Source organism: Nannospalax galili, unplaced genomic scaffold (assembly GCF_000622305.1).
Source record: "Nannospalax galili isolate Female #2095 unplaced genomic scaffold, S.galili_v1.0 scaffold44, whole genome shotgun sequence".
NCBI classification, from domain to species: Eukaryota; Metazoa; Chordata; class Mammalia; order Rodentia; family Spalacidae; genus Nannospalax; species Nannospalax galili.
In genome coordinates, this window is record NW_008355789.1 from 6,465,831 (window position 1) to 6,492,862 (window position 27,032).

General features: G+C 43.0%; 1 protein-coding gene across 1 annotated transcript in view; it reads left to right on the forward strand.

Moving 5' to 3' along the window:
- Positions 1-27,032, forward strand: part of Spon1 (spondin 1) — a 332,365-nt gene that overhangs the window by 138,506 nt on the left and 166,827 nt on the right. Inside the window, exons 4-5 of the mRNA XM_008853516.3 lie at positions 5,159-5,232; positions 11,984-12,106. Coding sequence (XP_008851738.1) covers positions 5,159-5,232; positions 11,984-12,106 — 197 coding nt within the window. The remainder of the gene's footprint in view (positions 1-5,158; positions 5,233-11,983; positions 12,107-27,032) is intronic.

A 27,032-nucleotide genomic window follows, 5' to 3' on the forward strand; every position in this document is an offset into this window, starting at 1 on the left:
GAGCACAGGGCAGGACAGCAAGCCAGGAAGCAGCATTCCTCCATGGCCTGTGTTCCAGCTCCTGCCTCCAGGTTCCTGCCCTGAGTTCCTACCTTGGGTTCCCTCAGTGATGAACTGTGACCTGGGAGATGTAAGCCAAACAAACCCTTTCCTCCCCATGCTGGTATTGGTCAGAGTTTTGTCACAGCAATTGAAGACAAACTAGAACAGAAGTTTTTTTTTAAAAAAAAAGGCTAGGGGCTAGAGAGATGGCTCAGCAGTTAGGAGCACTTGCTGCTCTGTTCTCAGAACCTACATAAGGTGGCTTACCTTCAGTACCAGGGGATCTAATGCCCTCTTCTGGCCTTTATTAGCACTGCATACACATGCTGCATATACAGACAAGCAGGCACACACACAAAACAAAAAATAAATAACTAAAAAAAAATCTTAAAAATAGGCAGTTACCCCATGGGTTAGTTGGTGCTATGCTCAGAGAATCCCAGCAGTCCCTGGCTCTCATAGGAAAAACACCCAGTCAGGAAACCAAATTTGAAAGAAGGAACAACTTAGTTTGATATGACTCAGGTAACTAAGTGCATGTGTGAATGTGTGAAGCGGGGGGCTATGAAGCCATGAGGAGGCTGTGTGTGGTGGTGGCGGTGGGGGGGTAATGAAGTCATGAGGAGGCTCGTGGATGGAGACCTAAGGCCTGGGAATTTGGAAGTAGAAATAGAATGTGACCAGGATGAGGGTCCTGGAGGGGCTGGACAGAGATGCAGCCAGGTCCCAGGGACTAGGTGGGAACAGAACTTAACTTTCATCTTTGTTTGACTCCCACTCTGTTGTGCCAAAGGGCACAAGGTAGAGGGTTGGCCACACCCAGCTTTGCATGGGGTGCTTCAGGCTGTTTGGGAGACCCACCAAGGTCTCAGCTCTCCATAGTATGCTCCACAAGATGCAATGATTTTCCAAGGAAAATCAGTTTAGGTAACACTTTATGAGAAATGTCTCCTCACCTTGAATCAAAGGTAGCATGAGGTGGATCTGCGACTTTGGAAGCAAACAGGGAACTTCAAAGCCCAAATCTTCCTATATCTTCATGATTCTTACCTATGATATGAGTTGAATAGGCACAAACCTGAGTCTCATAGAGCATTTTGACCTAAACTAAAAACAAACCATTTATAGTTTTAATTTCTCTTTTAGTGTGAATTATCTAACACTTTGCTATAGAATATTGACACATTTGATGAGAGGGGTTTCAGTGACATATACACAATACTTCTAATACCTGAAAAATTCCGTATTAAAAGGCACACCTAGCCCAAGCAGTTCAGATGAGAAAATGGAAAATACTAAATGAGTAATATGAAATATGCAATTATCTGCACACACACATATACAGTGTAGCATATGTTATATAAGATAATGCTTATAAGGTGCTGTATTTGTCACTTTTCTGTTGCTGTGACCAAAACAACTTATAAAAGAAGGAAGAGTTTATTTGAGTTGACGGTTCCAGGGGAATTACAGTCCATCATGGCAGGGAGGCATGGTGGCTGGAGGTGGCTGGAGCAGGAGCAGCAGAAGCTAAGCTCTCACATCATCATGCAGGCACAGGAATCAAGAGAGCAACTGGAAATCCAGAAAGGCTTAGGAACTCTCTAAGCCCACCCCTAGTGACGTGCTTCCTCCAGGATAGCCACACCGCCTTCAAAAATCTCCCAAAACAGCACCATCATCTGGGGACAAAATGTCCAAATGCTGGAGCCTATGGAGGACATTTTCATTCAAACCATCACAGGTGCCTCCTTAGTACAAACTGGAACATAATCAAGGGTTCAGAAATGACAAAGATTATTTATTTTTAAGTCTGTGTTTATTGTTTATTTACTTACTTAGCTTGGTGATGCTGGGGATGGAACACCGGGTCTTAGGCATGCCAAACAAGCGCTGTATTACTGCATTATATCTCAGTTTCTCCATCTAGTTGTGTGTATTAGGGGGTGCTTTTGTCCCAAAGAAGGCTTTGTTTCTATTAATGTGTATGTGTGTGTGTCTGTGTGTACGCCATGTGTATACAGATGCCCATGGAGGCTAGAGAGGGTGACTGATTCCTCCCCCCCCCGCCCAAGCTGGAGTTATAGGCAGTTGTGAGCTGCCTGATGTGGTGCTAGGAATGGAGCCCAACTCCAGCAAGTGCTCTTACCCACTGAGCCAACTCCCGAGACCCCTGTTTCTTGTTTCAAACACAAAGATTATTTTTAAAAGGGACTGGATAACTTCAAGTTTCCGTAACCTCGAGGGATAGAGAAGCTGAGGCATTTTATAGGAAATGCGTGTCTTCCATTGTGGTCTCTACAAATTTTTGCAATTGTATTTTTCAAAAGTTAGGCACAAGTGCTTTTCAGGATCATGCTTTGAAATCATAGCTTTTGGCCATTATTCTTTCGCTCACAGGAAGAGGAATTGCATTCAGGGCATTCCTGTCAGGTACTAGCAAAGGCTGACTGTCGTGAGTGTGGAACGGGGATTCAGACATGGAACGCAATAACATCAAACTTTGGGAACTTGATGGCATATAATGGTGACAAGTAAAGCCAGAGGGTGTTTGAGGGGAATGAAGGGCTGTGAGGGCTGTGGCTCAGCAGTAGAGCACTTGTCTGAAAAGAGCCTTGAGTACCGTGTTTGTGTATTGTCCTGATATGTTTGGATGTAAACTATCCCCACAGGCTCATGTGTTTGAACACTTGGTCTCCAGCTAGCAGTGCTATTTTGGGATGTTGTGGGACCATTTGGAGATGGGTTTAGCGGAAGAAGCGGGTGTCTGGAGGGTGGGTACTGGGGTTTCTGGCCCTGCACAGCTCCCCATGCCATCTCTGCTTCCTGGCCCATTGGGATGAGCGCAGCAGCTGCTAATACTCCTGCCTCCTCAGAGCCATGTACCCCATCTTCCCCACCATGATAAACTGTGAAGCCTCAAACTCTGGGCCCCAATAGGCCTCTCTTCTTTTAAAGTATTCTTTGTCAAATGTTTACTCAGTATAAGAAGAAAAGTAACCAACACACCTATAGTCCTGTGGTTTCCATACATTTTTTTTGAAACTTTATTGAATCAAAAGTTGATTTGCATGGAACCTCAGTACCAAATAACCCCACACAGCCTATTTTTGTTCAGTGGCCCTTGTGCTCTGAACAGGTCTGATTATCGCAGTCTTCAGGGCACGCTTTGCAAAGACATCTATTAAACTGGAAATAAAGTCCATCTCCCAGCAGGCACTGGGTGGTGTGGGCCTGCCTACCTCCCCACTCATCTACCAGCTCCTGGACTTAGCACTCACGTAGCATCCAATAAGCCCATGTCCCTCCCCACCCCAAGGGTTTTATAAAGAATGCTCTCTTCCTTTCCTCTCCCTTCTCTTCATTTAGTTAGTGCCTGCTCCTCTGGATCTCAACCCCACCATCCTTTCTTGGGGAAGCTTTTCCTACCCCGTGCTTTCCCACATTCTGTGGCTGTTTCTGGTGTAACCCTTAATCACCCTTGGGTTTGATCATTAGCTGTGGGTTTGTCATTGCGTGCTTTCCTGTGCTGTGAGCTGTGAGAATGGGCTGGGTGGCCCCATCTCTCTTTTCCATGATAATGTCTCTGGTACCCTCCTCAGTGTTAGCCACTAAGCATGCCTCAGGCAAGAATTTGTTGAAAATATGCCCTTAAATGCAAGAAGACAAGGAGAGGAAGTTTCTGTGGTTGCCGTAAGGATGGAGCCGTCCGCTGAACCCAAACTGTGGATCTTGGGATATTTCTCAGGAGGCTGCTTTGCCCTCTTGTAGGGTCCTCCAGGCACAGAAAAGGGTCACTCTGAGAAGTACTGCTGTAGATGGGGACCACTCTAATGAACAGAAGGCTTTGTTACTTGGCTTCAGATTGGGGATGAATGTTATTCTTTTGGCCCCAGGGAACTTTCCCACTTAATGGTCAAGAGAATGGATAAATGGTAAAGTAGCTCTATGCAGACAGGAAGCGTATTTCATTCATTTATTGTAACATCTCATCTCTCTTGGGTGGGGAAAGACTGTAAAAGACATCTGTGAGATTGGTCTGAACTGTATTCTTTTGTGCAAGTCTGGATGTAGAGTAGACATTTCTTTGGAAAGTCCTCTTGGCCTTAGCCCAGACCACTGGGGGAAATTGCTTCCACTCTGTACAGATCCCTGCAGAGAACATGGGCCTATTCCTTGGTCTGGGATTATGGGACTTTAAGAGTTATTCAGCATGGTCAGCTGTAATGGAGTCAGGGGATGCCTTTATCTGTTAAATAGGGCGAATCGAAGTGAAAATTACCTTTTGATTGAGTAGCATTGCAGAAGAAAATCAATAGAAATGGGAAGATTTATTGGCACTGTCTCAATTTTAAGTGTTGTGAACTCTGGAATTACTGGAACACTAGATTTCTGGATTCAGCCTCTTTGAGGCCAGCTGAAAATAAACAATAGAGCGAGTTAAAGGAGAGGCTGCATGTCTGTGCAATCCCAGATGAAAGAGAAAATATGTGCTGACCAAAAAGTAAGTCGTTTTCAACCTCAAAGTATGCTTTCCAAATTCTAAGGGCCTGCATTTGACATGTTTAAATAGAGACACCACAGCTGACGATGTCTTTGTTCGGAGTGTAGGAGACAGTTTTGTCTAGACTTTCAGGAACGATATAGAGTGACATTTTCAGAACAAATCAAAATATATTTTTAAATTCCTCTTTCCCTTCAGGAAGAGGATTTGACATGCTTCTATAATTTGAATTGGGTAGGTCTATAAATGGCCTCAATTGTTTAATAGGAAGAATAAAATGAACCATTGAGAAAAGATACTGAAAACGCTATTCACTTTCTTACCTCAGTAGTAATACCATCAATAATAATTCAGTAATTAATGTTCAGTGGGTGGTCTCTAGGCATGTGCAAAGCTGTTGACATATTGGCATATGTTTTCTGACAGTTCTCATAGTGACACAGTGGGATAGGTATCAGTGTGTCCATTTTCAGATGAAGAAACAGAAGCACAGAGAGCTTGGGTGACTCACCTAGAACAACACAGCCATCCGTAGCTGAGCAAGGACTGTGTTTGACTGTCCATCCAAACCTGTCCCTCTCACGACTGTGTTGATGTCTTCTTTCCCCGCAGGGCCAGCATCGTCCAGAAACGCATTATTTATTTTCAAGATGAGGGCTCTCTGACCAAGAAGCTGTGTGAACAAGGTAAGACTGTGGACGTGGGGAGGGGGACATAAATGGAGGTGGCTCTTTCAGTTTGAGCCCCACTGTAGAAATGCAGGCTTTCTGAGTTCCCCTGGGCTCTGCCTCCTCACGTAGCTCTGATTTTTAATCTGGCTGTGTGCTGTGGATAATTGGATCTGCCTTAAGCTCTAATTACTCAGCTTGATTCCCTGGGTAGGAGATAATGTACCTTATATTGGTGTCATTGTCTTATTTTTGTGAAACAGTGATTATTCTGAAGAGGTTCCCTGGAATAATTCACAGGATTTAATTAAGGAATGCACAGTTGTGTACCTTTAAAAAGTCTACAATGGCTCCCTGGGAAAATCATCCCCCAGGAATTTATGTGGCATCCGGGCACTATTGGGGTATTTTTCCCCAGAGAAGACCAGGATGAGGAGGATGTCACAGGTGGGAGGGTACGGGACACTGGCCTTTTACTTTACTACATTCAACTCTCTGGGCCTTACATTTGCAAGTTCATCGACCCCCTTTCCTTGGATTGAACCATTCTAAAAGAATGTCTTTTTCTTTCTGGTGCTAGGGATCCAATCCAGTGCCTTGTATGTGCTAGGTGAGTGCTCTAACACTGAGCTACTTTCCCAGCCTGGGACTAGAGCATCTTAACAAAGCAGACTGGGGAATTTATGGCAGGGGCCTGGGTTCAGATCAGGCATGGTTCGAACCTGCCTCTATCCTTCCTAACTGTGCAACCTAATGTATGTAAAATAAGGCTAGAGAGATGGCCCCATGGGTAAAGCACGCACTTTGCAAGTGTCAAGTCCACATAAAGCTAGACATGGTTAGTACACGTCTGTAGTCCAGCACTCATAGGTAAACTGAGAGCTTCTACAGAAGAATGGAAGACACAGACAGGAGACTCCCTGGAGGCTCCCAGGCTGGCTAGCCTGGAGCATGTAGTAGAGAAATCTTGTCTAAACAAGGTGGAAGGTAAGAACCAAGACTGAGGTTGTCTTCTGACCTCAGCATGTATGCCATGGAGTGTCTACACACACACAAACACGCATATCCACACACACGCATCATACACATAAACAGAAAATTGAGCGTGTGTGTGTGTTTGTGTATGAGTATGTGTGTGTGTGTGTGCGTGAGTGTGTGTATGAGTGTGTGTGTGTATGAGTGAGTATGTGTGTGTGTTTGTGTTTGAATGAGTGTGTGTGTATATGAGTGAGTGTGTGTATGAGTGAATGTGTGTGTGTATGAGTAAGTGTGTATGTGTGTGTGGTGTGTGGTGTGTGTGTATGAGTGTGTGTGTGTTTATGAGCGTGTGTGTGTATGAGCATATGTGTGTGTGAGCGTGTGTGTGTGTGTATGAGTGTGTGTGTGTATGAGTGAGTGAGTGTGTGTGTGTGTGTGTGTGTGTGTGTGTGTAAAGTGCAGAGCCTCCCAGCACACAGCAGATACTGTCTACATGAGTGGTAGCTATGACTATCTACATCCAAAACCTTGTTTATTAATCTACTGTTAAAAACCAAGACCTTATACATCTGAATTTGTTTAGAAGTTATTAGATAATTCAATAAAAACAGAAAGTGCTCTATAATTAGACAGCTTAACTATCCTTTCATTTCTATTCATTTTTGCAGAATTTTTATTTGCATTTTCAGCAATTAGTCCTTTCAGAAGAAATAATCTTCAATTTTAGTAAATCACAAAGCATTACAAAAGGTTGAAGAAAGATCTTCTGGGGAAATAATAATAGTTGCTAATAATTTTGAGTGCTTGTTTCATGCCAGGCACTATTCTAAACATTTCATATGCATTAATCATGTCATTTATATTATAGCTCTATATGGTAAAGATTAGTGGGTCACTCCTATTGTATAGATGAGGAGCTTGAGATAGACATAGTTTGAATAGCTCTCTTGACATCACACAACCAGTGGTAGAGGATGGGGATTGACACCTGGAGCTGGTACCCTGAACCACTGTGCTCTGTCAACATGGGACCTCCTATTTCAGTAGTTTGTCACCCTATCTCTGGCAGGTCAATGCAGTGTCTCTTTGCAGAGGAGACATAGTCAAATGACTAAATGGAAGATTGTGGAGAGAGTTGGGTGCTCTGACACCAAGACTGGGATGCTGGAAGCTGACTACTAGCTAACTTCCCAGTGAGCACTACTACATGAGGCATCAAGGTTTTCCCTGCAATGTATTTAGCTGATCACCAATTCGGTCAGGTTTTCTCTAAATTCTCAAGGCTCTTGGTTCCTATGACAACCCCACTCCATACCCTTGCTCTATGAAATGGTACCCAGCTTCCCTGGGTTGGGCCATGTTTTCAGGCAACTTCTTGGTCTTCCCTTGTAGATAGCTAGCACAGCCATCATGCAGTAGGTCTGTTAGTTTGACTGTCAGAGGCCAGCCTTATTTCTAAGACCTGAAAGTTCTTAAGAAATGCCTCACTGACATGCCATGTATGAAAGGAATCTCTTCTCGGAGTCTCAGAGCTGATTTTTATGCAGCCTTGCCTAAGCTGTGAATGTGCTAAATTCTGGTGGATACAGTGCCGTATGCCTCTTGTTGTTTCTCCCAGGCAGAGATCCTAGGAAAGTGACTAATCGTGCATCTGCACAACAATCCCTTGCCAATGGCAACTTGGTAGACTGGAAAGGTCTGGTAAGTTCGCATCTGTAGTCTCATGATGATCCCTGGAGACAGAAGATGCAGCAGGGAACTCCTAACCAAGTGGTCACCTTAAGAAAATCTTTAAAATATAAGCACAGAGATTTTTTAATGTATTTAATCACTTACTCCTAGCTCTTTCATTAAGGTCTCTCCATTCTTTGTTTCCCTTGTTGAATCAAATCAAATCCATTAAGGAAGGAAACAGTGAAACGTGGAGCTATTATTTTTTGCCCCAATTGCAACAATTAATCTATAGGTGAAAAAATAAGAGCCTCAAGAATACAACGTAGTAGCAATCAGTATTGTGTGTATACATACACATGCATTCATATGTGTGAATGTGGGCATGTGTGCCACGCACACATGTGCAGGTCAAAAGACAGTCTGTGGTGTCAGACCTCACCTTCCACCTTGTCTTGACAGGGCTCTGTTATTTTTCCACTGAGTACACCGGGCTAGCTGGCCCACTGGCTTCCAGGAATTCTCCTCTCTCCCCACGGGAGTGCTGGGAGGACAGACATTTGTGCTGCGCATCTGACTATTTTACATGGGTTCTAGGGATTCAAACCCCAGTCTCATGCTCGCACAGCAAGGATTTTCACTCACTGAGCCTTCTCTCTAGCTTGTGATTTTTAAAACATAAACGTGAAATTACTTACAATTAAAAATAAATATAGGGGCTGGAGAGATGGCTTAGTGGCTAAGAGCACTGGCTGCTCTTGAAGAAGGCCTGGGTTCAGTTCCTAACACCCTCATGGCAGCTAACAACCATCCTTAACTCCAATGCCCTCTTTGGGCCTCTGTGTGCATTGCATGCATGGGTACACTTACATACATGCAAGCAAAACAGTCATATGCATAAAGCAAAAATCCATTTAAAAGTTTTTAAATTAAAAATCACAAAAAGATTTAAAAAAAAAAAAACAAGGTAAATGGCAACTGAGGGTAAATAGCTGAGGTTGTCCTCGGCATCCACACACGTGTGTTGGCACCTGCATACTCTCCTCCCCACATGTGCATGTATACATGCACAAACAAAGGGGGAAGAAGAGGAGGAGGAAGAGGAAGAGAAGAGCTGAAGAGTACCAGAAGAGAAGTGAAAAGGAAACCAACCAAGTGGTGCACACTTGTAACCCTAACACAAGAGGGGGGCAGAGGGTTGTGAGTTCAAGGTCAGGCTGGGCTACAAAGTAAGACCTAAAAAAAAGAAAGCAAGTGCTAGGGTGTGCTCCGTGGCATAGCACTGACCTAGCATGTACAAAGTTCTGGGCTCCATCCCAAGTACTACAAAAAGTAAACAGATAAAATAAGCAGGAAGAAGTGGAAACGGAGGCCACGCTTCAGACCTGACATTACCCGGTTTGACAGCCCAACTGTTGTGCCATGGGAAGTAAGTTGGCACTTGCCAACTTTGAAAGCCCACTTTATTATCGATAGGCCTGCCCTTGGGAGGAAACAGCCGTTTCAAACTTAGAAATTTACCTTTTAGATGGAAGCTTATTTTCCTTTGAAATCCCTAAGATTTACTATAAATGCATTTCTTCAAAGCCTTGGCTATATCTATAACTTTATTACCTAAATCTGAAAGCCCTTCCGATCAAGTAAAGCTACCAATTGGTCTTATTTCAGGTTTTCCAGAGATTACTGCTGCCTCATTTACCAGCACCTGGCAGCTATAATCAAAACCCCAGTAGGTATCTCTTGGTGCTGAATCCCTTTCTCAGAACTAATTTAGATTTTTTTACAACGTAGCTCACCATTGTGGGAATGCAAGAGGACCAGGTCTTCTGGAGATGCTGCTTTATGCTAGCTTTCCTGGAATATACTCACTGGGGTGTCTTCACGCCTAAGTGCCCCACACAAGGATCAGATCCAGGCTTCATGCACGTCTGGCAATGGGCAGCTTGCTCCTAGGAACAGACAACACTCTGGCCTCTGCCAAGTATCAGAAAAGAAACTTCTGCATTGGGTAGCACCTCCCCAAGGTGGGGAGGTGAATTTTTAAATGCATCCTTCTTCGTTTAGAAGAAGGAAAATAGAAACACGGTTTTTCACTGGGTGTTATTTATACAGACCCACCCAGAGTGGGGTTTCCCGGAGTAATAGAATACAAAGTAAAGGCACAGACTCCGGACCAAAAAAGTCCTGGGTTCCCGTTCTGCCTGCACAGCTCACTGATCCTGTGAGCCTAAGCAGGTCATTCAGTCTGCTTCTGCTTCAGGTTGCAGATCTGTAAAACAGGGATGTCTTCATTACCGTGCTGTTGCTGTTAAATAAAATACTCTCACAAAAACAACTTAAAGGAGAAAGGGTTTATTCTGATTTCCAGTTCCAGGGGGACACAGTCCATCATGGCAGGGAAGGCCTGGGGGCAGGAGCAGGATGCTGGCTGGTCACATCGCATCTACACTCAGGAAGCAAAGAGTGAACAAGAAATGAGGCTCAGCTCCAGTGACCCATTTCCTCCAGCAAGGCTCCACCTCCTAAAGGTTCCATAACCTTCCGGAACAGTGCCACCAGCTAGGGACCAAGTTTTCAAATACATAAGCCTATGGGAGCCACTTCACATTCAAACCACAAGGAGTACGCACAGTATTTCCTGAGACAGCATGTGGAAAGGGGTGAGCACATCAGAGGACACAACCCAGTGGAGATATCACTGCTTTACCCCTAGTTTGCCTCCATCCCACAACTCACTCTTGCCCAACACTAATTTTACATGTTCAGACACAGTGAACTCTAAAAGGGACCACTTGAAAAGCACTGACATGCAGAATCGTTTTCATCCTCTTCGTTGCTGCTCTTTGTTTAATATTTAAGAATAAATGTCCACCTTAAAAAAAAGATTTATGTTAACACTGTGAGGAGCCCCACAGAAAAAGCAATTGTAGCAAGCTGCATCTGTAGTCTGTTTTCCTCTAGCAGAACGCACAGCGGACTGAGATCAACAAGGCACAGTTGGGCTTTCACAATCAGAAATGCCAAATTTATTCCTGTAATCTCTCTTTCCCCATTTATCAGCTATTCACAGCTAAAAACTGGGGGTGAAAGGGGAATCTTGAGTTTTTCCTGGCTGCTTCTATGTTTACATGTAAACCTGAACTTATAAGCACATTTGCAACCCCAGCGCCTCCCAGTAAAGTCTCTGAAAGCCTGGTAAGAGATGATTTAAGGGTTGGAGAGATGGCTCAGCAGTTAAGAGCAATGACTGCTCTTGCAGAGGACCTGGGTTCAGTTCCCAGCACCCACATGGCAGCTAACAACAGTCTGTAACTCCAGTTCCAGGGAACCTGACATGGTCTCCTGGCCTCCCTGGGCATTGCATGCAAGTGGCGCATTTACATACATGCAGACCAAACACTTATACATATAAAATAAAAGTAAATAATAATTTTTCGCTCTTGCAAAGGACCCGACTGAGTTCAGTTCCTAGCACCCACTTTGGGTGACTCATAACTGCCTGTAACCTGCATTCATGTGCACATACTTATACACAGACACATACAGAGATGCATAAAATGAAAATAAATTTTAGAAAGGGATGATGTGACTATATAAGCCTCTCTCTCTCTCTCTCTCTCTCTCTCTCTCTCTCTCTCTTCCAATTTTTGCCAGTTCTTTATGTCTCTCTACTTGTTCACTGTTGCCCTTCAAAGCCACCCCCTCTGGTCTGGCATTTTGGCCCTAAAAATATTTCTTAGGGAAAACAGGCACATGTGTCCCTTTTAAAATCCAATAGAGAAATACTACTGTGAGATGGATGGCAAGGAGACCAGGACCCAAAAAGAAGAGCGTAGTAAAATTACCACTGATTTCCCCAAGTCTCCCCATCTTAAAGATTCTACAATTAAAGATTCTCAAGAAGCTCCTTAAGTTATCAGAGCAAAGGCTTTGATTTCTTTCCATTCTTTCTTTTACTTATAAACTCTATTTTTATACTTAAGGGATCTAAAATCCTTAAGAGTCCAAGTACTGGTCCTGAATCTTAAGAATCAATGAAACTGCTCTGGTCTTTGTTATGCAGGGATCAGGGATAAGGCTAGCAGTTTTGATTGCTCTCTAACTTGACTTCCCATTTCAGATCCCACACTCGACGGGGTGACAGACAGACCAATCTTAGACTGTTGTGCCTGTGGAACTGCCAAGTACAGGCTCACATTTTACGGGAACTGGTCCGAGAAGACTCACCCCAAGGATTACCCTCGTGAGTACACAGCTGCCTTATTGGTTGTAGAAAGCATGCTGCTAACGCTGTCTGCTTGTGGAATCCACAGGCTGAGCTGTGTCAGTCCTGCCCATTATTATCCACTGATTCATGAAAATTGCATTCCAAGTGAGTAAATTCATGAAGACAGGCAGACATAATAGTAATGTGCTTTTAGCTTCTTTGTTCAACATTGTTCTAAGTGTTTTATCTGTGATTTGAGCCAGCCAACTTCAGGCCTCCTAAAACAGCTGTATCCATATCATAGAATGGACTGTCTGCACTGGAAATTGCTGGTGAAGGGACTGTCTCTTGACTCCACAGACAACACAGCTTCTTTTCATCCTTAACCATAGGCAGATGTCAGTAAGCAACTGATACGCCCTTTCCCTATGGTTCCGAATGTCATCTTTTAATGCCTTCATGACATCAGGCTCAAAATCGCCACTACCAATCCATGAAAGTTGTCAGGAGACCCCAAACTTGCAATTTGAGAGTAGATCCTTGAAAAGAGGACAGTCCTCAGCTCTTTTTTGTCCGACAGATGTCTCAATAGATGCTTAACATGTGCCAGGCCCTAAACTTCAGAGATGTAATAGTGAACAACAGAAGAGATACAGTGCTGGTCTGAGGCCACTCAGGGGTGAGTGGGGAGATGGACACTTGTCAAACAGTCACATGGAAATTGTAGCTCTGAATACTAGACTTAGCATACATTGTCAGCTTTTACCTATGGCATACCATTGAATCCTGAAAATCACCTGTTGTGTGGATAAGCTCACTGAAGATCACGGAGAAATCACCATTTGCCCAGCATCAAATAAAATGCTTTGCTTTTGGTTTGTGTTCCATTAAGACCCTGGAGGGCCTGTTCTCTCTAGCCGTGGGAGGCAAGATGGCCCTGCATGGCACTGAGCATATTGTGTCTGGGCACGGTCTGGGCTGTTTTGTTCTTAGGCATGGCATTTATTTTACTCTGGAGTTACCACAGCTGGAGAAGAACAGCAGAACTGGGAGAAAGATTAAAAAGAGGGATTTCGGCCAAGCCCCAGAGGAAAGGGGAGAAAGGGCACGTGGTAGGGCCCTAAGAAGACTCTGGCTACATCAAAACCTCCCTGGTCCCCAAACAGCCCACCCAGAGGGGCCTCCAACATTCTTGGTCAGATCGAGAGTCCTGTTGGTTAATTTTACCCACATCTTAGGAGCCTCTGGCTAATTCATTCCTGTGACTCTGGGATTCAGCCTGTTCTGCCTCAGCTGGTGTGGGAGACTTATGTGAACAAACTTGGACTCTTTGCCTGAAGGGTAGGGTGGAGGGAGGGGGGGTGACCACTTGGAATCAGAATGCTATAAAAAATGTCCTACAATGCTCCCATCCACTAACCCAGAGGAAATAAAATGTTAGGGGCCATTACTCATCTTTTGTGGTCCTAAGGAGCTTTTTGCTCATTTCTATTCTGCCACTGTTGTTTCCCAGAATTTAGGCGGAGGGAGGTACCAAGTCATTGTTTTGGGGCCTCTGAGGCAAACCAAGTGCAAACCTATACAGAATTTCTGTGGCATTGCTGAGAGTTTAATAAATACAGCAGACATGTGTTCCAATTTCTCAGGATTGTTCCACTGTCAGGCAGTATTTACAGTGTTGGGCTGTGCCCTCATTTTTCTGGTGGAAAAATGTGATCACCAGGTTCAGAATAATATTTATTGTATCGTATTGTGATGACTTCTCCAGGGATGCTTTTTCCCCACCCGACTGGACATTCTCCAGGACAAAAGCCATGACCTGCTTTGAGTATTGGTCCCTGCCACCTCCTGGTGCTGCTCTGAGGACTAGGCAGTGGTTGCTGAGCTCAGAGTCTGGGAGGCAGATGTCTAGCTGACACTGAGTCACAATAGCCAGTACTGAGCAAGGAGTATGTGTCAGACCTTCCTTGGGGGTGGGGAGGATGGAGACACTTGGAAAACACAGGCAATGTCTAATCAAGACCTTGAAATTTTGTGTTCTCAACAGTGACTTCTATCAGTCTTAGCTGCAGGGATATTCTGTCTCGATAACCCGCCCTTTTCAGCCCAGAGAAGCTTCCTGACAACAAACTGTCAAATGCCAAGTCCCCTGTCCCTTCTTAATTAGTCATCCAAAATGTCACTTTCCAAGCCGGGATCTTGGGCCTTTTAGTCTCAGCATCCTTTTCACATGCTGAAGAACCACAGAGAACTTCAACCTTCATTACATCTCCTGTTATTCACCTTATAAAATGAAAGCTGAGAAATTGTAAAATATTGCTTACTAATTTCAAGCAGCATATAGTAATATACTCATCACATGCTAATGGAAAAAATAATAATATATTTTGTGGAAATGACTACATTGTCTAAAAGAAATTTAGTGCAAAGCATGTCCTTGCTTTGTGCTTTTGCCAATCTCTTTAGTATGTGGATTAATAAAAAACACATGGATCCTCATTCATCCTTGTTTCTGCATCCAATCTGTTGTGGTGCATTTCTGGTGGAGTATACGAAGAAGATATATTCTAGCTGGTATGCATATGTAACTGGAGAGAGTGTTTGGGGAGCTGGAGAGATGGCTCAGCAGTTAAGAGCACTTCCTGCTCTTGCAGAGGACCTGGGTTCAGTTTCCAGTACCACTTCAGGTGGCCCGCAACTGCCTATAACTCTAGCTCCAAGAAACCTGATCCGATGCCCTCTTTTGGCCTCTGTAAGTATGTACATGCATGTGGCACACATGCAGACAATCAGGCACATACATAAATACACAAATCTTTAAAAATTAAAAAGAATGCTTTCCTAACCTTTCCAAATACTTTAGAATAATCTTTGATACTATACCACAAACCACTTTAAACTCTACAAATTGTAGGGTTTTTTTAAAGTCCAATAATGATATGGAATATGAAATTATACCAATGGGCTGGTGTTCTGTGACACTGAAACTTACTACTTAGCTTCTACTTTGAATGAGTATCTCATACATGCATGATTTTGTGTCTCTGACACTGACCATTTGAGAAGTACTAGTTCATGAGCTCTTTAGATCATCTGAATGCTGAGACAGCTCATAAACCAATATCAAAACCACATCCATTATTAGGATAACAGAGCTCGTCAGAAAAATGTTAGAAAACTGGAAAGCTATCAAGTTCACAGTAATGGCTACAAGTTTTCCAAGATTCTGATTTTTGCTTGAAAACTCAAATTTTATTATTGGCAACGAAATACTGTCAGTTATTTTCCTTGAAGTGACACACTCACTTCATTTTTGAGAAAAATGTCTGCCAAATTCCCGAGTCTGAATAACCATAATCTGCCTGTCATTTGTTCTTTCAAGTAAAGATGATGTTTTATGAATGCGCAAAGTGGCTAGACCAGCGTGCACCTCCAAGAACCGCGTGAGTGCATTTATTGAGGACAGTCAGCATCCATCTGTGTTCAGCAGAACCATTTTTGCAGACTTTTCAGTTGGCCACAATAAGATGTGTACCCATAGGTAGAAACTCGAAATTACTCATTTATACTGTGACATGAAGGACACTGTTAAGTGAAATTGAGTTTTGTGTTGTCTACCGTGAGCATGTGGCCTTGAAGAAGCCACTGATGACTATTACAGTTCAAGACTATTGCCTTGCCTGATGTTCAGTGTCAGTACCAACATCTGGCAGTGGGCAAATAATGTCTTCATATTGTTATGAAAATAGTTTTAATCTCTCAGATTCCCTGGAAGGATCTCAGAGTTCCCAGGAGTCTGTGAACCATGCTTTGATAACCTCTGCAATGGAGTAAGCTGTCTTAGGTATCTAGCTCTCCAGTCGCTGTGAGTAACTTGCCTTTGAGAATTCACAGTGTACACTATACAGAGGACCAAGCCATACCATGTACCCTCAGCCACCATGTTTAATGAACGACTCCTGCAGGTGGCTTTTCCCAACCATGCTACAAAATGGTTTGTTCCAAATGCTACTGCTGGGGTTCTCTCCATGGGGAGCCATCTTCATTCCTCTTCCTGAGAGGATCTAGGTGTGGTAAGATAGAAACAGGGTCAGGAGAGTACCTAATAGCTTCTGGCATTTCTGCTCCGTGGTAATGACATGAATTTCTGTCTGGAAATTGTGATATCTCTTCAAAAACACTCCCAATCGAGTAGCTGTGAAAATCCATTTTAAGGCATGCTATGAAAGTTTTACCTCTTAATTCTGTAAATGAAGAAATCCTGACACACAAAGAGGTTATAAACTCAGAAAGCCAGAGAATGTCTGAACCAAAAATCAAAGCTAAGACCACAATGAATCTCTTGCTTTCCCCTAGGGGCTGTCACGAGGTGATCAATAGCCAGAGAATGTCCAAACCAATGTCAAAGCTTAGATCCAGATGATTCTCTTTTGCCTTCTGTTCTCTGCAGTCAAATTAAACAGCTAACACACAAAGCATCTTCTAACATGAATTCAATTGGTAACAGAATCTGTGCCACTGTATGTGGACCTGCTGCTCTGTGGAGACGCTGACTTAGAAGCCAACAACAGGTGTCTGGCCTTGCTGAGCCTGGTCAGAGTTCCTTATTCCCGAAGCATTAGGAGGCCACAAGCTTCATGGTGTCTGTCCTAAGCACTGCCAGACTGTGGCTCCCAACTTCGGGAACCTTGGGAGTAGCTGCTTCCCAGGAACAAGGTGACCAGCACATAAGGATGTCTTGAGGGTTGGACACATGCCCAGTCTTTGCCATGGGACTGGTGCTTCCTACCAGACGCTGAGCCTCTTTAATCACTACATACAGTTCCTGCATCTTGACAAATGCTTCCACCCTGTGGACACCTTGTCACCCCTCCTGGGCCACCTTAGTGCTTACCTTCCCCCACTTTGGGCATTGCATCACTTTTAATGCTGTTTAACAAATACATGTTGAAGAATATTTTTTTGCACGAACAAATTTTTTTAAATTTGATGATACACTGCCTATAATATTGATAAGGACACTAGGAAATGTATTCTACATAATCAAAGTCAGTTTTACAGTGACATTCACCATCTCCACTGAGTCACCTGCTTGCAAACTTTCAACTCCATGAAAAACTACCAGTCTCACACCTGATTGCTATTTATACTTTATTTTTATTTATCTAGTTATGTACAGAGTTTCTGTGTCATGTTCAGGCACATAGCACTTAAATTTTCTTTCATACTCATCACTTACAACATTGGCTTACTCCAAACAAGTCATCTATTATTTTTTTTAACCATTAAAGTAATGTCTGTAATCTTGCTAATTCAGAAAGCTCTAAGATTAAAAACTTTGTATGAGCCAGGCGTGGTGGCACACCCTTTAATCCCAGCACTTGGGAGGCAGAGGCAGGTGGCTCTCTGTGAGTTCAAGTCCAGCCTGGTCTACATAGTGAGTTCTAGGACAGCTGGGGCTACAGGGAGACCCTGTCTCAAAAAGACAAAAAAAACAAAAAAACAAAAACTTTGCATGTAAAAATTTCCTTTTACACTTTTCTCATCCTTGGAATTTTTTCTTTAAAATAATTTCTCAGGAGTCATCTGACTCCAAGGAACTGGAGATTTTGATGGCTCATTTTAAAAAGATCTGGGGCTGGAGAGATGGCTCAGCAGTTAAGAGCACTGACTGCTCTTGCAGAGGACCCGGGTTTGATTCCCAGTACCCACATGGCAGCTATGAACCATCCTTAACTCCAGTTCCAGGGGAATCCAAAGCCCTCTTCTGACCTCCACAGCATTGCACGACACGGGTGCGCTCACATACGTGTGGGCAATACACTCATACACCTAAAATAAAAATAATAAAATATTTTTTAAAAGATTTATTATTTTTTTTAATTATGTGTATGCATGTGTGTCTGTGTATGTACACATGAGTGCAGATGGCTACAGAGGTCAGAGGCCTTAGATCCCCTGAAGGTGGAGTTACAGGAGGTTGTGAGCTACATGACCTGGGTGCTGAGAACCAAACTCAGGACCTCTGCAAAGAACAAAACACATCTTAACCATGGAGACATCTCTCCAGCCTTTGTTCTTTGGGTTCTTTAGGACACATTTAAGCCAAAATGCTTATATTGATTTACCACATTACCAATGATGAATAAATGCATTTATTCTCCCAGCCTCCTTACAATGCAGTTTAAGCTTTTCCACTTGAATCTGGCCAATTTAATGGTTATAGAAGTTGATCTTATTATTTTAAATGGACATGAGTTTAATTATTAACACACTTGAATCTTTTCATGTTTGTTATTCTTTGACTTTCAAATCACTTGGGTGTTGGCATGAATTGAGTCTTATTTTGCTTATTATCTCCCCAGAGTTTTGCTCATTATGTGACACATTGAAAGTTCTGAATAAATATCATCAAGTTAATTAATTAATGAGCAAGTGAACGAATGAATAAAGCAGTTAAGAAATGATTAAGGAAGAGAGATGAGCAGTAAAAAGCTAACAAAGAGGTTAGGCCAGGAGAGAGGCGGGACTCTGTGTGGTCAGGAAATAGGAAGTAGATTAGATGGCGCCAAAGGGAAGGTGGGTTAGGAGTAATTAACAGGCACCATTATAAGACTTGGACCATAGTGGTGGAAGCAGTGCCAGAGAGGATGGCTAGATGTGGCACCTGTGTAATAGCAACCCTTGCCATGGCTTGGAGAAGGAAGCGGAGGAAGAGAGGAAGGGAGGAAGGGAGGGGGAAAATCAAAACTAGCAAATAAGGTGACTGGCTTGGAGATGGAGGTGCTCTTTCACTTAAAAATATTCCTCAATATTATTTTCTTTCTATTTTTACGAATGACTTTGAAATCATTTCACCAAGCTCTGTAAAGCATCCTGTCAGAATTTTAAGTGGGATTTCACTCAATCCAAAAATTACCTTGAGAATAATTATTATATTATATTATAGCTTTATAATATTTAGCTTGCTTAGTTTCTTCTTGCTTATGAATAAAACTGACCATTTGTGGGCTTCCTTAGCACAATGCCTAGAACATCAATCACACATGGGCTGTAGACTCCCTTTTCAAATCTAACCCAGAAATGAATTGGATATTCCATGTGCTGGAAGGATGACTCGGGGATTAAGAGTGTGTACTGGCTCACGGAGGACTGGAGTTTGTTTCGCAGCACCTGCATTGGGCAGCTCACAACCAGCTGTAAATCTGTCTCCAGGGGATCTGAGGCTCTCCTCTATCCTCCACCGGCCCCTGAAGTCACATGCACATACCCACACACAGACATACAGATATACACATAATTAAAAATAAAAAAAAATTTAAATCAATTAACTATTCTATTAGTCAAGATTCCCCCAATCAAGAAGAAAGATAAACAGATAAATAAAAAATGGAGATCTGTTATGAGGAGTTGGCTCACACGCAATTCCAGAGGCTGAGAGGTTATATCATCTGCCATCTGCACCCACAAAAGCTAGTGATATAGTTCTAGTTCAAGATCAAAGGGAACCAACCATATAAATCCAAGTCCCAAAGTCAGAGAGGGCCAATGTCCCAGCTCAAGCAGGCAGGTAGGAAGTCAAGAGGAAAAGTCCTCTGTCTGCCCTTCTGCTCTTTTGAGGCTCTCAATTGGTTGGATAATGCCCTCACACATTTTGGAGGATGCTCTGCTTTATCAAGTTCACTGATTCAAATGCTAATCTTATCCAGAAGCAGCTTTCACAAACAGTCTCAGAAATGATGATTCATCTGAGCAGCTCAAGGTTCAGTCACATTGACACATAAAATTCATCACCAGGGGCTTTCAACACACAATCCTACTGCTTCTCTCCGTCACTCAGAAATCCCTCCCAAGGCTAAAGAAGCCTGCTCATCAGCATCTTCTGGCTGTGCAGCAATTCACTCCATTAGGGGCTGGGAATAGAAAAGGAAAACCAACAATCAGGTCTCTGAGTTAAACACAGAGGATTGAACACGTAAGTTTGCCTCTGTTCTTTCCCAAATGCCACAGTGATAACATGAGGTAAATAAAGAAAACATAAAGCCACAAAATGAGAAATGAGGAGCAGAAGTCTCACTGAGGAAGAAATGGGGAGATGGAAATCAGTGACAAGTGGCAGCTGTCTTAGCAGAATGAAGAAAGCTGAGTCTCAGGGGCCTGTAGGGCACAGTGCCTGGGAGCCAACACAGCACACTGCTCAGAGCCAGAAAAGCCTCAGGAGTTAAAGCAAGGCCATGTGCTCTTTGTCACTAATGAAAAAGATAAAATGCAGTGGAATTTTAAAATAATTGGAGTATAGAGAGATGGAGCCATAGTTAAGGGTGCTTGTTTCTCCTGCAGAAACAAGCTAGAGTCTTAGCTAGAGTCTTAGCCCCCACATCAGATGGCTAACAATTCCCTGTAATTCCAGCCCTTTTCTGGCACCACATTAATACACACAGACACACACACATGCATGTGAGCACACACACACACACACACACACACATGAATAATAAAAGTGAAGCCTTTACCCTATTGCTGAAGACACTATATACTTAGGTCATAAAACATGTAGGAATCAAACTGGTACAGACCTGGAAGCTTCATCCCTACTGCCTGGCTTTCATGGTGCTAAAGGGTGCTATGCACACTCCTGGAAAAGTAATCATTAGTCTTACCGAGCTGTAAACCCTGCCTGAAAAGACTTACCCACTGGTGTACTAGTGGCATGAATGTTATGGGAGTAACCAAACACTTTCTAATTAGATTGAAGGCTTGTTCCACAAGATGGAACCCATACCTGGTACCATTACTGGGGCCAAGAACCTGTGGCTAGTAGGTCATAGACCCTATCTGCTAAATGGGCATAGTATTAAACTGACTCTTAATGACTTATTACTGCATCTCTTAACTCTCATCAGGGAAGCTTCTTTTTCCAGTAGATGGTGATTTACACAGAGACCCACAACTGGTCAACATGCACAGCCCTAAATGGGATATTTGTACCATGCTCCTCCCTGAAAGGCTCAGAGAACATTGTAGAAAAGAGGGTGGAAAGATTGTAAAAACCATTGGCGGTAGATGACTAAAACAAAACTATTTTCTGGATACAACAGGGCAGTTACACAAATGAACCCACAGCAGTTGTGACAAGCACAAGACCTACAAAAGTCAAGCCAGACAAAATCCCAGCATGGAGGGGGGAGGTGGGCATGAAGGCCCTCCTAGCTGAGAAGCTATTGGCAATTGATAGCTGCTGGGAAAGGGAGAGCCGGTCTTCTTTAAGGATGTGACTCCAGGTAGATTGACCACACTCTGGGGAATAGACCCATACCCAAGATTATTTGAGGAAACACAAATTGAACTCAATAAGCTTTTAAGAAAAAGAGGACATGAAGTTGAGGGGTGACTCTGAGAGGAGATGGAGGAGGGGTGTTGAATATGATCAAATATATTATATGAAAGTCTCAAAGAATTAATAATATTATTTTTTTAAATGAGTCTTCAAAAATAATAAAATTAAGCAGGGTAGAGACAGTTCTAAAAGCACTCAGGAAAACATGTAGACAGTCAAAGCACCAAACAAAGATGATATCAGGTCCCTCAGGGATGGCAGCTGCCAGACAATAGAGCGAAGTGAAACCTCAGGGATGGCGAGAGGCCTCTTGGTTTAGTCCAGACTCCAGGCTGACTCTGAGAGGTCATCCTGTTTGTCTCCATGTGTGGCCTGGGTTGTTCTCTGTCTCATTCTTTCATTGAAAGTTTGGCCCTCCGTGGGCCTGGCCTTTAACAGGATTGTGCTCCTTCCTTGGCTGGAAGCCCCCCATGTGGCCATAGACATTTAAGCCCTAAGGTAACCAGCACCAGTCCAAGCCTACAGTTCAGCAGTTGCTGTTCTCTTACATTACAATCTCTCATTTTCTCTAGTGCCTCTAGGTATTAGAGGAAGAGTTTTCACTGTAGACCCCAGATCTACTGTGTCCTCAAATCAACTTTGGAGGGTGACCTTTAGAGACCTCACTACCTGGCTGCCTCACCCTCCAGCCTCTAGATGGGTTGGGTCAGTGAGAACCAAGGATGGAGGGGAGTGAGGTCAACATCTTTATCTGTAGGTATATTCTGATTAGGTCTCCATGAGGAGTGAGGATGGACAGTGTTTACCCAGAGCCCATGGCTCTGACCAGGCACCTCCCTTCCACCTGCGGATCCCTCCTGGTTCCCCAAACAGGCCCTCCCATAGGGTGCCCCTTCCCAGGTAAGCGTTTTTCTCCTCTCCTTGGGAGACTTGCCGTCAATCTCTGGCTGTTTTCCCTTAACTCTGCCATGACCTTGTAAACTGTCCCTTCATCAGATGTACCTCTGTTGCTGCCCGTGATTGCCCCATCTTCCTCCGGGGGCCTCTGACTGATGCTGCCACACTGTTCTTTGTATTTATTGCCTTGAAAAAATAAAACAGAAGACAAATACGCACAATACAGTCAGTTTTGAGTAGGATATTTTATTCCTGTAGCTTTTTACATGGGGTCATCCATGCTGTTGCATTGCCACTGCTTTTGACCTACTCAGAGGCACCCCCTCCTCCTCCAGTACCACATCCAGTGCTACCCATTCCCCAAGTCTCCCAGGTCCCAGCGACCTGCACATGGGCTGCCTTTCCTCTGTGTCTGAGGCCAAACTCTGCTGCCAACTCAGAACCCATTCCCATGCCTTCTAACCCACCCCCTTTTGGACCCATATCACCCAGAACATTCCAAGAAGTGACAAGACCAGGACACACTTCAGACCTTGTTACATCAGTGGTTTCTAGACTTTTAGCTAAAAGGAGACCTAATCAGAGTATATTTTTGTGGCTCATGTTTCTGACTTTCAAAACACCTGCAATTTGTGTGGCAACTGAGGCGCAGCTAAATTTTCATTTTTCCTTTCTCCCGTGAAATCTTCAGTTTCTTTTCCTTCCATTTTCGGCAGAACTTCCACAGAGCTAATTCCCAAGACCATTGTATTTTATTATTATTACAATTGAGATTTTGTTTCCAAAATCTCAGGAATGATCTTTGTTATTATTCACTTATGTTAGATTTAGACCTTTGCTCTGATAGGTTTACTCAAGCTTCCTTGGATTACGTAAGTAATCAACATGTTTTGGCTTTTTTTCTCCCATTCTTCCTATGTATTCTGTGATACAGGTTTTGTGATAAGAACCTCCTATGAAATGATCAATAACAATAGAGTTTGGCGTACGCTGGTTATTTTTATTTCCATTTTTCATGTGTGTGTGCTGTGTGCCTGTATGCATATCTATGTTTTTGCATGTGTATGTGTGTGCATGTAAAGGTCCAAGGTTGATGCTGAGAATCATCCTTGATTACTCTTCTGCCTTACTTATTGAGCAGAGCCTCTCAATCAAACCTTGAGCTGGTCAGTATGTCCAATCCCGCTAGCCAGCTTGCTCTGGAAATCCCCTGTCTCTGCCTTCCAGGGTTACAGGTGGGCTGCCACACCTGTCTGGCATTTATATGGGTTTCTCAGGATCTGAACTCTGGATTTCATGCTTGTGCAGGAAGTGCTTTAACCACTAAGCCATCTCCTTAGCCCTTGTTGTGTGTTTGAGACCCTGACTATGTAGCTGAGGGCAATCCTCATCTCCTAATCTTCCTATTTCCACTTTCTAAGTGTCAGGATTGCAGGTTTCTACCCCTACACCTGGCTACTCTTAGTGTTTAAAATGTTTTAATATCTCTGAAGGATCGCATTACTCTTCGCTTTAAGTGCTGGGTTACAGGCATGTGCAACCACCCCTGGTTTCAAATACTTTTTGATATCTGTTGATAATGCACATGTCATTGTTAACTATTCAACGTGTGGTGGAGCTTTCTATTTGAGAGGCTATTCCTCCATGCCATGATGAATCAAACTCACCCGGCTGTGCTTTATCATTTAGTATACATGTATAACTCTGTTTACAGAAGAAGAAACTGAGGGTTAGCAAGAGGCGGTGTGCAGAGTAGGTCTGTGGAAATCCCAGGCTTTGAACCCAGCTCCGGGTGACCCAGGCACCGTCCACCATTCCTCTCCTTTACCACAGGAGTCTTCAAATTCTTCATATCTGCATGCAAGAACAAATAGTCTCTGGGTTTTTAACCTCCTGTTAGTCTCAAAACCCTGGAGCAAATCAACTAGTTGTTACTGCTATTGGAAGGTGATACTTGGAAAGAGTCACATGCAAACTGTATTTTTTCCACCCTCATTCCTTAGTTCCCCTCCAGTTTCTTCATCAGTTATTAGTATAAACAGATTCCTTTGTATTTACTTTTAGAATTTTGTTTCTTTCCTTAACAATTGTCTATTTTATCCAGGGTTCCACAGTCCTGGGAGATCTTTTTCCTTCATTTCTTGACTAACCTGGATTGACTTTACCTAGTAAGCTTTGTTAGCTTCTTAAATGATGCTGCTGTTCTCGCTCTCCTTTGTATACATCTGCTTTGATTCGTCCTATGATCTCCAATTTCCGGTCCTTTTGTTCCATTGGTAAATTTCCATATTGTTTACTTTGCATGCTGATTTCTTCCCTTTTGTATTTTGTTTTTATTAATAATGAATGCACGTAAGACTGTGAATTTTCTTCTGAGTCCTTCCCAAAGCTCTCAATATAGAATTCTTGTGTTCACTGTTCTCTTAATGGAATGCTTTTGTGTGTTTTAATCTCCTTGACATACTTATTAATTAACAGACTATGTAAAGATTCCCAAGAAGTCAGATTTTTATTGTTGTTAACCTTGTTTTTTGCTTTGCTAAAAGAGTGTGTGACATAGAATCCTGCTTTGTTGAATTTACTGTTTGTTCTTTAAAAATAATTCCATTCATGTTTACTCAAGCTTTTGTCTTGCTTCACCTCAAGTGTTAAAGAGCACATTATGCGTTATTCCCCTCAGGGTGTTCAGCTCCGTTGGTCCCTGTAAGGCCCCTTGTGTTTACTCCACATCCACTGTGATTACTGTCACACCAAAATCCTTTCTGCCACTTCATTTTATGTGTTCTGACTATGCCACCTCTTTGTTCCATTTTTATTTTTATACTTTTTCTGTCCCACAACTATGTTTTCTCCTGCTGTTTAAAAGTTATTAAAGACAGGTATAGTGGCACAGGCCTACAGCCCTAGTGCTTGGGAAGTGGATGAAAGATCAGGAGTTCAAGGTTATCTTCAGCCGCATAGCAAGTTCAAGGCCAGCCTCAGCTAAATGGTATTCTGTCTCAAAACAATAACAAAAAGTTATTTGATTTCTTTTTTAAAATCCTTACAGTGACCACGTTTAGCATGAGTCACATACTTATGTTAACTTTATAAACATGTTAATATCATCTTCTGAGCAAAATAAGTATTTCTGCATGTCTTCAAATTCCTCAGGTCTCTAACATCCTTCTATCCAAATGCACACTTCACTCTGATTACTTCCTAGAATTTTATTTCCTGATTGTTAGGCCGTCCTTTTCTTTTCTTTAGTCTATGTGTTTTTATACAGCCATAAAGTTCCCTAAAGCTTTGGTCACCTCCTTGCCCATGAGTATTTCCCTTACTTGAGAACTTTCTAAGAGAGTCTTTCATGTAAGGCAAGCCTACTAAGGTTTTATATGCCTGGGAACATTTTCTCCATGTTCTCATCCTTAAGTGACACATGGCTAAATATGGGACTGAGGTGCAAACACATTTTCTTTAGACTAGCAAACATTGTGTTCATTTAGACAGCTGTTTAGAAGTTAATGTCAGACTGATTTTTGCTTCTCGGTGAATGATCTATGCTTTCACTCTGCTTTCCAGATTTTGCTCCTGTCTGTCTCTTTGATGATCTTTCTTTTCACTATGAGCCTGACTGGGTGTGTTTTTTTAAAAAATGCTTTCCTGGGGCTGGAGAGATGGCTCAGCGGTTAAGAACACTGTTCTTGCAGAAGACCCGGGTTCAAATCACAGCACCCACATGGCAGCTAACAACTGTCTATAACTCCAGTTCCAGGGGATCCAACAGCCTCTTCTGTCCTCGTGGGCATTGCACGACACAGGTGCACTTATTTACGTGTAGGCAATACACGCATACACATAAAATAAAAATAATAAGTGAAATAGTTAAAAAATGTTTTCCTATTTAACAAGCCCTTTCTACATGAGATTTTTCCTCTTCCTATTGTTCTGAGAAGTGGTTGCTGTCAAATATTCCCTCTCCTCAGTTTTTGGGGGTTTTTTGTGTTTTCTTTTTGTTGTTGTTGTTGTTGTTGTTGCTGCTGTTGTTGTTGTTGTTTTGTTGTTTCCCCTAACCCCTGCCCTAATTAGCTGTAATGATCAATTTGACACAGCCTGGAGTCATCTCAGAAGGTAGTCTCAATTGAAGGATTGCCCAGATCAGATTGACCTGTGGGTGTATCTGGGGAGGATTGTGTTGATTGTTCATTGATGAAGGAGGCCAGCCCTCCTATTCCCGGGGCAGTAGGAGAAACTTAGCTGAGCACAGGCCCGAGAGTGAGCCAGTAAGGTAAGCAGCGTTCCTCCATGGTGTCTGCTTCAAGTTCCTGCTTGACTTCCTACCCTGATTTCCCTCAGTGATGGATTGTGACCTGGAAATATGAGCCAGATAAACCCAGTCCTCCAAGAAGTTGCTTTGGATCAGAGTGTTTTATCACAGCAACGGGAGGGAAACTGAAGCAGCCTCTGTGAACTCGGATATAACCTCCACTTCACCTCCATCATCTTTCCTTGGCCCCTTTCTGCTGCTCAGCGAAAGGGGTCGTCTTTTTGCCCCCAAGGTCACGCCTTCCTTTGGTGCCAACCAGCCTGCCTATCCTGATCACTGTGCTATTTATTTCAACAGTTGTGGGAGACTGACTGTAGCCTTTCTTTTGAAACAACATCGAATGTATGTAAAGCTGCCGGAACCATTCAGAAATGCTGCATGTGCCTTGCCGGATTGTGCATCAGTAGCGTATACCACAC